Source organism: Phalaenopsis equestris, unplaced genomic scaffold (genome assembly GCF_001263595.1).
Source record: "Phalaenopsis equestris unplaced genomic scaffold, ASM126359v1 Scaffold000938, whole genome shotgun sequence".
NCBI lineage: Eukaryota > Viridiplantae > Streptophyta > Magnoliopsida > Asparagales > Orchidaceae > Phalaenopsis > Phalaenopsis equestris.
The window spans coordinates 880,552-891,976 of record NW_018165377.1 but is presented as its reverse complement, the minus strand read 5'-3'; the positions used below and the strand labels follow the sequence as shown (position 1 = coordinate 891,976).

The window sequence follows — 11,425 nt, the reverse complement described above, 5'->3', positions numbered from 1 at the left end:
AGTAAAAAAATAAAATTTTGAGAAAAAAACACTCAAAATTTAACACCACATCAACAATACTAATTGATAAAAGTGAAATATACCTTTTCATTTATAGATTTATTAAAACAAAATGTCATAAATATAAATATAAATTTTTATTTGTTAGATGTGTGAATACAAAATAATTGTGTGTATGTATATGCAAATTTTCCAATAAAAAATGTTACTAATAATGGCCGACATTATCAAGAGTCTTGCTTATAAATAGATACATTGCAGGCCTTCTGAAGCTCACATAACGAATTCTTTTATTTAGCTTTTAAGGGGTTTCTTAAAGTCATGAAAGAAGAAGTAGGCTCATTAAAAACCTTAGCCTCTACTGATGGAACTCCATCCTCACCTTTACTTCGAAGAACTGCAAATTATCAGCCAAGCTTATGGGATGGTTGTTATATTCAATCACTCCCTGATGGCACTCTGGTAATAATTATAGATTTTCTTATTAAATTTTTTATCAGGTTTTTGGGTTAATTTATTAACATTACTAATCTTTGAATAATAAAATTAATAGCCCAAAATCTAGCTTTATGAACTTTTATTATATGTGTAACTAACTCTGTAAGCTTTTTGTCTAGTTGTCTCTATTTTCAATAGTGATTATAAATTAGCAGTTTGAAAGGGACATTTGCCAAGTTGATAACATATTATTGAAATAGCTTCTATCTAAGGGATTACAAGTATCCTACTATAGGATAACATGCATTAAACTCCTTACAATTTCAAAAAATTTTTTGTTCATTATCTTTCCTAATCCATAATTGTTAGAACTTATTTCCACTATCATATGCCTTCCATTGCCCTGATATGTATTGAATTCCTTCAACTCTTAAAAACAAAAAGTTCAATCACTATTTTACTTTTCTTAAAATTACCTCCACTTATGTTTTTTATTAACATGATCCACTAACTAATGTCTTGAAAATGTTATTTGAGTTCTTTAGTAATAAAACCCATAATCTTCTATGTTAATTAATGATATAATAAATTTAAAGAATATCTTAGAACTCCATCAACTACTGTGAGCATGATAAAATTTAAATAACATTTTAGAAGGGCTCCATCAATTTGAGTGAGCATGATAAAAATTTGTCTTAACATTGTACTAAGCCTTTATATAGTAAGTCTTTTTTTTTAAATGTAACCAACATAAAAGACAATCTTCATTTATTTCTATTTTACAAGAAGTTCTTAATTTAATGATTATAATAAATATTGTAAGTCTTTTCCTAAATGTAATTATCATAATAGTCAAGCTTTTTTTATATCTATTTTACAAGAAGTCCTTGATTTAATGATTATAATAATCTCAATTCAATCTCTTGCTAAGTCTTATGTTTTAAATAGGGTCTTATAAATTATTGGAGTAATAAAGGATGAAGTAGATCTTTGAATCATCGTCTTTATTAGAGTATATTTTCCATTTTTAGAAAAATTTATTTTGATTATAAAATCCTAGAAAGCTTCAATTTATTATACTTTGAAAGAAAAGCCCCTTGATGAAATAGTCCAGAAAAAATCATGTTCATATGCTCTGAAACCTATTCAATACTTTGAAAGATCCTCTTTTGGCCATCTAACATTCTTACCTCTATTATCACAACTCTATGAACTTTATATGCTTTGTTAATACTTTAAAGTATTGGATCCATATCATATTCATTAACAATTTTCAATTAGGATTTCTTCAGTGTCATATGGAATGCAAAATAACTATTGATTCTCCCATTATAACAAAATAGGTTTTTTAATGAAATCTTAATTCCTTAGAAATTTTGCATTATTAAAAAAGTTGATTTTTGATGGCCTATCATCCATGTGTAAAATTTATTATAGAAATATATTTTGATGCATCGTAAAATAGCATAATATTTTTAGTTGCATCACCAGTCACCTTGATAGTGGAATACTTCAACTGAGAAAAATTATACATGATAATATAAAAATTGATTGCATAATAAAACATGATCTTTTATGCTTGCCAATAATTTTTTATGGCCCATTTGGTTGGTCATGCATTGAAAAATATGGTTAGCATTTTTTAAGCTAGATAATATATATGTATAATTACCACCATAGAGGTCACCAGAGTTAATAAAAAACTTAGGAAAAATAAATATTTTTTACTATTTTTTCATATTTTTATAGTTGCAAGTAACAAACACATTAATAATAGAAGCAAAATATAATTTTATCATAAATAAAAACAAAAATAATTTCATGGCTACGTAACATAAAACATTCATATGTAATAGATTATGACTATACATTATAGCTAAACAAACTAAACGGGAGATAAAATAAGGATGTTAGCTCACTAATTCCTCTGTTATCACATCATCTTCCTCCACCTCCTCCTCATCCTCTTTGAATCATGGATGCTCCCTTCTTTATTATTTGAGCGTTAATGCTTGTACCTTAGCTTACAACATAATTATCTGAGTAATCATCCAGGCTTCTATATCTTTGGTAAATATAGCCACCCACTAACTTAGCAGAATATTAATCTTCTTGAATATTTTGTCAAAAAAGGAATGTCACATATCATATTCCTTATCTTGCACACAAACCTCATAGATTTCTTATTATTTCCTCCTACTACTTATCTCTAAAAATTAAAATATTCTTAAACCATATACATTGTTATATGAAATATAAGTTAATATTAACTAAAATTTACCTCAACTCTCTAAAACATATATCAAGAACATCAACTATAATTTTCATTTAAGAGATGTAAGGAACATCAAATTTGTTTTTTTTTTCTATTACATCTCTTATTTTATGTACAACTTGCCTTGAAGGATTAAATTTGCATAATGTAAACAATTAGTAAGATGTATTTCTCAAGGCAAAAAAATGAAAACTTATGTTTCTCCTTAAAGCTCAATGTAAATTTGATTTTCAAGAGCTTCAATTTCATTAACAATCTTTTTGTAGCAAAAATGGATGGTCCAACATAGTATGTTGGTGCTTATAGTGAAGGATAGTAGCTAGGTTTACCCTAAAATAAGAAAGGATAAGAAAATTGCTTTCTAAGTTGGCGCCTAATATATTGGATGATGATAAAGTGAAGTTTTTCTTATAAATATTGATAAATGGTATACTAAAGTAAAGGTTACTCAAAATGGACATATGATGTGATCTCAATAATAATGGTGGGGTTGGTTGACCTATAAGGCATTGAAGTGAGTATCTTCTTTCTAATGAAAATAATTATGATTAACTTATGAAAATGATAATCACCACCTTTTGATGTCAATTTTAATAAAACATAAGAGAAGAATAATTCAAATAAAAACTTTTATTTTGGCTTGTAATAACTAAAGTAAATATGCATGTCAATATTGTTAAATTAAGACATGGATATCAATTGATTTTTTTTCTTAATGAGTGATCTTAATTACATTTCAAGCATTTATTATAAAATTTAATTTAATATTAAATTTTACTCACCAGTCCTTTCTATCTATTATCGTGCCAATTACATTGCATAATATGCTTTAGATGCATGTTGTGATAAAATGAAGGTGGTCCAATTTAGTATATTGTGATGTTATTTAAACTTTAGTGTCTTCATACAACTTATACAACCTTCTATCATGATTAAAATAGGATCAAACTAATTATAGTCACATATGAATGAATTTTTCTTGTAGCAACCAAGATATTATAATTATATTAATTATTAGAAAATGGTACAATACTTAGTCTCATTCTCTAATTGTGTTGAATCTTGATTTGTGCATCAATCACATCCCAAGGAGGAGGGAGGGAGGGAAGGAGGCATGGAGGGAGCGAGCGGGGGAGAGAGAGAGAGAAAGAGAGAGGAGTAAATAATAAGAAGAATAATTGGTTGTCTTTGAAAGAAAAACTTCCTTGTTCATTCTCATAAAATGATCTCTTTATTTATAAGGAATTACAATATAATGATATTACATTTTTGCCCCTGCTTTAATAAGGATTGTCTAGGATGCTCTAGATATTTTACAAGTATGAGCCTATTGCCCGACTGCTATCTGACTCATTTAGCCGAGCTCATGAACGATTTTATCGATTGGGCTTAATTAGCATTACTGGTCAACTAAGCTTGATCGGCTTTGTGTTGACATGACTGGTTTAGTCGCCTAGGCTTGGCCAGCATTGTTGATCAACCGATCTAATCTAGTTATTCACCCTAGATCTCTAGTAAGGAACTCCTTTTGGAAGAATGACGTTGGACTATCGAGCAGAGGATGAATTAACATAACCTAATATGTAACTCGCACTTCAACTAGGAGAGCTTGAGGGTCTTCAACTAGGAGAGCTTGAGGGATGACTATACAAATTATTGTTGTATTGCTAATTTATTATCCTTAACAAGGAGCCTCAATGGTGTCCGTGGGATCTTTGATGATACTGGATGATTGTATCTTTCCTCAGATTGGATCAAACAGATTATAGGTTTCCACCATCAATCAACTTTCTTATCGTGGTTGGCTTGAATATCTTTTAATCTCATTTCTGGCCGAACAACTCATATTTGGTTTCCTTCATGACTCGATAGGCTTCAGCCTTGTTTGCTCTGGCTCGGACAACTGTATTTGATCAGATAAGTGATTATACTGGTCTTCTCTCTATGGGCCCTCATTTATTATATTCGCTTCCTTTTGGATCGTTAGATCTCCTTAAGATCAACGTTGGCACTTTTTTAAATGTATATATTTTAATTTCTCAATTATTATACTAATCAAGTGTGAAACTGCGATAAGAATAAGTGAATTTAATGCAAAAATTGATAGTATTTATTTTTTAATCAATGATTCAATAATTGAACTCCCTTGATTTCCACACCCTTGGTTCTTATAAAAAAAGCGTGATGGGACTCCTTGACATTCCATATTTATTGTGAATATCTTCTTATCTAAATCAATCAGCTTTCAAGCGCAATCATGGAGAATGTGTCACTTTTGGGAGACCAAAGGAGCAGTACCATCTGAAAGGTTAAAAAAAGAAGAAAAACTCTGTCAAGAAGAGAAAAGCAGTCATGCCAGTGGTCAAGTTGGTTCGTCCGATTTGTTTCTCTATTCTCAGTGGAAGAAAGTTTGAGTCGTCTGATTCAATCCTCTATCCTCAGCAGAGGAAAGTTCGTACAATCACCCTGGCCAACAATCCGTCTGCTCAACCTTTTATTTACTTCATTCATGAGCATGTTTGATGTTCGATCTTACGAAAATACATTTTTTTTCCAAACATCACAACCCAAGAATTTGGAAGCTTAAATTTTGCAAAAAAATAAAAGAAAAATATGATGCAAATGAACTGAAAAATCATTCTTGCCACTTCTTAATGAGCATCACAAAAGTTTTGGTGTGATAAGCATAAATGAAACTCATATCTATACTATTTTCTACTTTTTGATTTGTTCAAAAGTGATCCATATTGTCAACATTTTTCCCCGTGATACCATTATCAACAAGCATCCATTAGTATAATATTTTACCTTTGGTCCATTTAGATCTTTTAAGACAATAATTACTTAGTTCTATGAAATTTGGTCGATACAAGATGCTTTCTTAGATTTGTTTTCTTTAATATCTTAGAATCATATTAAAATATGCTCAGTTCAAATTGCATTTATATTTTATTGCTTATCATCCTAAATGACTGATATTGTTAAAACTAATATCTACCATTAAGGAAATGAGCACAATAAAAATAATTATTACTTTAAATAAAATAAAATTACTTGGTCTATTGTTTGGTCATCTATCTAATAACCCTTAAAACTAGTTAATGCATACCTTTAACATAAATTTTATCCTCAAAATTATTTTTAGGAATTGTGAGTATACAAAAGCTCAATCTGATATTTTTATGCCTTTAGTATTTTTGTAAAGATTAGTATTAAATATTTCACCACATGAACAAATTTGTATGATCAGCATGGTTTTAGTTTACAATATTTTCTCTTATTATATTCCTTTTTCTCTTTTATTATTTATTTTATTCATGTTAAATTTTGTTTCTTATATACAAGCATGTATGATTGTATAATAAATAAGATAATAAAGTTTATTTATCCACTATGATTTCCTCTTCTACCATAGAGAATAATTAATTTATAAAAAGAGCCATTGATCACTTTAGTTAAAATGACAATGAGCAATTGCTAACATTTACATTTGTATCATTGTACTTAGAAAATCAGCTAGGATTTTTTTGTTCTTAAAAGCATTAGTTAAATCTATTAAATGATCAATATTTGTATATCTCAGGATGTCGAACAATTTGGTCTATGGGGGAAGTTAAAAGAAGAAGTGAGACATTTGATTAATCACAACAAACAAAAGGATATTTTTGAGAAGCTTGAAGTTGTTGATGCCTTGTGTAGGCTTGGGATTTCATATCATTTTGAATGGGAGATCAAGAGCATGTTGAGTTTGATAGCTTCATCAATGGGAAGCTTAAGAGATATTTTACATAATAACCTTGATGGCTCTGCCTTACTCTTTAGGCTTCTAAGAGAATATGGAATTAGAGTCCCAAATCCAAGGCAAGTAAACCTCTATATCAAACTTCATTTTAGTATCACTTTTGACATTTAAACTAAAAATATATTATTTCTAAATCATAACTTTATTTTGAAGCTATTATAGTAGAAGAATAATTTTATTAATGGTTATTCAATATTGCAGTGAAGATTTTCTGATTAAGTGCTTCAAAAATGAGAGTGGAAGCCTCAAAGTTAACATTATTAATGACGTGAAGGGAATGTTAAGCCTATATGAGGCTTCATATCTTGCTAATGATGATGAGGATGAATTAGATGAAGCCAAGAAATTTACTAATAAAAATTTAAGTATTTACCTCAAGGAACCAGTACTTATTAATCATTCATTGGTTGAACAAATACGTCATGCATTGGAGCTCCCATTGCATTGGAGAATGCCAAGGCTGCACACTAGGTGGTTTATTGATGCTTATGGGAAGCAAGAGAAAATGAATCCCCACTTGCTTAAGTTGGCTAAACTAGATTTCAATATGTTACAAAGTATCTACAAAAAGGAACTCAAGGAGATGTCTAGGTATGTTATATAAACAATCAATCACACCTCTCTCTCTCTCTCTCTCTCTCTCTCTCTCTCTCTCTCTCTCTCTCTCTCTCTCTCTCTCTCTCTCAGTATATATATATATATATATGAATTGATGAATATTTTTATGTATAATAGGTGGTGGAAGAGCCTCGGTCTTGCTGGGGGTGACTTTAGTTTTGCAAGGGATAGATTGATGGAGAATTATTTTTGGTCCATGGGATGTACATTTGAGCCACATTTTTGGAGATGTAGGAAAGAAATTACCAAAATAGGCAGTTTTCTTACAACCATTGATGATATTTATGATATATATGGATCATTAGAAGAGCTCATGATCTTTACCGATGTTGTTAATGAGTAAGGAAACCATGCAATTTAATCACAATTCTTACTTCAGAAAATTTCTTGTCTGATATCACGAGCTTTTTTTTTTTCCTTTTGAAGCTTTTTGAAAGGTGTTTTTAATAATAGACCACAGAATTTGGTTTCTATGTTTCTTGAATTACAATGAGCTAAATTTGTAATTGAATTAACTTCTAATAAGCTTTTTTGGTTTCCAAGTTCTATATAATTTTGTGTTTAATGGAAAAACCTTGTCTTTATAGTCCAAAGCAAATTCATATACCACATGTGATAGATTTAGGGTCCGTTTGGGGCAGCTTGTGCGTTTCGGGATAAGCTGCTTATCCTGAAACGTGGCCCGCTGACCGGCCGCAGAGGTCGACCCACGGCCTGCGCGGCCTGCGTTTAGTGTAAAAACCCAAACGCAGTTTCGGATAGGCTGGCGAAAAGCGCGAACCAAACGGTAATACGACGTTTTGAAAACGCCGCCCGCACTTATAAGTGCCCCAAACGGACCCTTAGTTAACTACATAGTTCTTTTCTCATTGTTTGTCAAAATTTGAAGTTTTATCCCACAAATATGAATTTTATTTCTTTTATGACCGTTTTTGCAAATAAAGTATACATCTCCCAACAATACATTAATCACCTTTATTGAAATATTATTTTAATATTTTTTGAAATTTTTATTATTCCTTAATATAATAACTCAAATTCACTATCAACCTAGTAATTACCTTTTTTTTCATTTATATTAGTAAATTTAAATATCAGCTGTGAGAAATTTATATGATTTTCATAGAAACATTTTTTTATCTTGAACTTAAGTTTTGTTGAGAGTAGTGGCTAAAAAAATGAGAAAATAGTATCTGTGAAGGACTCCATGTCCAGGCGATGGTTCAGATGTGGCTACGTTGCGGTCTATCGCACAACAGTTCATCTGGACCATCGTCTAGCCTTGCAGCCGCCACACATAGTATTTGCTAAAAAAAAGAGTAAAATATTTTTGCCAAAAGAAACTTAGTTAAAAATGCATAGTACTTTTTTTCTTTCTATATTGCTTCATAATTCCAAGTTATACATCTCAGATGGAAGACCACTGGAAATGAAAAGCTCCCAAATAACATGAAGAAAACCTTATCTGCACTTTTCAATACAATGAATGATATCGCAGCTGTCACTTTAGCAGAAAGAGGATTAGACATTCTTCCACGACTAAAACGACTAGTAAGCCATCCCTGCATCAAACATATATATATATTGATTTATGTTTCTACCAAGTAGGTGTAATTTAATGCATTTATTTATTGTTATAGTGGAGAGATCAATGCAAAGCATATTTAGTTGAAGCAATATGGTATCATACAAGATACACTCCCACATTCAATGAGTACATGGAAAATGCTTGGATAACAATTGGTGTGCCTTTGTTGCTAACTTGTGCATATTGTTTAAGTGAAGACTTGACATTAGAAGCTCTAAACTGTCTGGATTTCTATCCTAAAGTTACTCGATATTCATCAATGATTACTCGGTTGTATGATGACTTGGCCACATCAACTGTAAGTAAATCAATATTATTCATTAGTATATATTCACAACATGCATCATTAATCAACTTTGTTTCTGACATTTTGATTCAGGATGAGCTTCAAAGGGGGGACGTACCGAAATCAATTCAATGTTACATGATGGAGGCAAATGTTTCAGAATCTGTGGCAAGAGAACATATGAAATATTTAATTGAAAAGTACTGGAAACTACTGAATTATGAGTATCTTCATAATTTGAATATGGAGGAATGCTTCAAACGACATGTGCTGAACTTCCCTAGAGTGACCCAATTCTTATATCAAAATGGGGATGGGTATGGAAAGCCTGGTAATGATACTAAACAGCAAATAATGTCTGTGTTAATTAATCCAATTCCATTATGAATTGGATGGTTGTCATGTTTTCTAAATCTTAGTGTGTGATGAAATTTGATGAGGGTGCATATCTTTTTGATGTTATATATCCCTAAAATTCATGTGATAGCATAATGCTATTTATTCATGATAATTGGCCAATAAGTATTATTTGCAATGCAAAAGGACCATGAGGCCCATTCTGATTATAATAATGACCAAGTGATTATTAAAAATAAATAATTGCCTATATATATATATATATATATGCATTTACCTTTGCTTTAGTATAATATTGTTTGTGTGGCCCAATGTCTTTAATTTAAAAAACATATATTATTATTTTTAGAAAAAAAATATTTAATTTAATTTTATTGTTATTGTAAAGAAAAAATATCAAGTATAAGAATGATAAGTTTCAACATATATGTTTTTTTACATCCAATAAACAATTCAGCCAAATTCATCCAATAATCAACCAAGATTTTAACTACTCAAGCCCACCTCCCTTTTTTTTCCATTTTTTAATAAGAATTAAAATTATGGACTTATACTTTAGATATCAACAATAATATGATCCAACAAAATAATTGATGACTCCAAATTTCTCTCAAGACACTAAATTCCAATGTCCATCATATCAATTATTTATTCTTAGTTGCCATCATTTTGGGAATTATTGTTATCAGTTTTATTGCTCCCATTGAGGCCTTATATTTGCTCACAATGTTTTTAATTTATTCTAGGCTAAATTTCTATCACTTTCTCTATCCTTGACCCCTTCTCTTTGTGGTTTTCATAAATTGTTACATCTTTTATCCTCCATCAACTACACCTCAATTGTATGGTCAATTCACCTTTTTGCATGAATAGTGCATTCCATGAGATTGTTCCTATTATATGCTATAAAATTTGCAATTATGAGAATTAAATTCACGTACAAATTGCATAATAGTCTCATACACACATAGATGAAAGGAGAAAATAGCGCACAATTTAGAGAACAAAAATGTTTATTATGTGAAAGCTTGAATGGAGAAAAATAAGATGCTTTACTTTGTCTAAAAAGATCCACTAACTTAAGAATTAAGTTTTTAACATTGGTCCTTCATTAAAATATAGTAACTAAGAAATAATGCAAGAATTTGGACTATTATAGATTTTCTTAAAAAGTGGTTGAATTAAAAAGAGCAATGACTATGGTTAATATTTAGAGGAGCCATCGTTAGTTTAAAACCTAGCTTTCAAACCATATTTGGACTACGCATTCTAATAACTAAAAATAATTCAAAAAATCACCTTATTATTTATAGATATATTTTAAAATAAAAAATAGACTAAAATATTATGAGTTAAATAACTTGACTAGTTTTTTAACCATGTTATAGTGAGCTTATTTCATTTGAAATATTTAGATACAAATAAAAAATTTATGCTCGAAATATTCATAGTGTAAATTGAAAAAAAATTCAAAAGGAAAGTTTTTGGAGAATTTTGATAAATATTTTTAACTTACAAAGTATTAAAATTTGGATAGAAGGTAAGAATCTTATGCTATAAGTGCTAAAAGGTTATTAAGTCCAAATTTGAGAACTTAGTTTAATTTTTAGTTATGATTATCTACATTAATTATAATTAAAATTTTTAATAATTATCACTAACAAATAATATTTTTTAAAATTAATATTACTATTATTAAATAATTGCCGCATTATTCCATTATTAATGAAAGGAGGTATGAACTTTGGCATGAAGGGACACTTGAAGTTGAGATAACTAACTTTGTGTTAAGGGAATATGGAAGAGGGTAATAACATAAAGAGCTTCTTCCATTAAGAAAAATAAGATAACAAAAATGTCACTAAATGTTGAAGAAGAGAGCAGAGAAAAAGTAAGACTAATGTTCCATTTTGTCATACTTGCCAAGGCAATTTTGTTAAAAACTTCTCGAAGAGATAAAATATCATCATATCATCTTAGCATAAGGACTATTTATTTTTGTATGATGTTTAAAATATGGTTTAAGCTGCAAAACAATATTATACATTAATTTATTCATGA

General features: G+C 29.6%; 1 protein-coding gene across 2 annotated transcripts; it reads left to right on the top strand.

The window, feature by feature from the left end:
• Window positions 1-286: 286 nt before the first annotated feature.
• On the top strand, window positions 287-9,415 carry LOC110032419 (alpha-terpineol synthase, chloroplastic-like). Of its 2 annotated transcripts, XM_020736051.1 has the most exons (6): window positions 287-462; window positions 6,297-6,574; window positions 6,717-7,106; window positions 7,251-7,472; window positions 8,546-8,684; window positions 8,774-9,415. In XM_020736051.1, the coding sequence occupies exons 1-6, from the start codon at window positions 322-324 to the stop codon at window positions 9,392-9,394; spliced, it is 1,791 nt and encodes a 596-aa protein (XP_020591710.1). In that variant the 5' UTR covers window positions 287-321; the 3' UTR covers window positions 9,395-9,415. The 2 variants fall into 2 exon arrangements, with proteins under 2 accessions (XP_020591710.1, XP_020591711.1); XM_020736052.1 differs by lacking the exon at window positions 6,297-6,574.
• The last annotated feature ends 2,010 nt before the right edge of the window (window positions 9,416-11,425 follow it).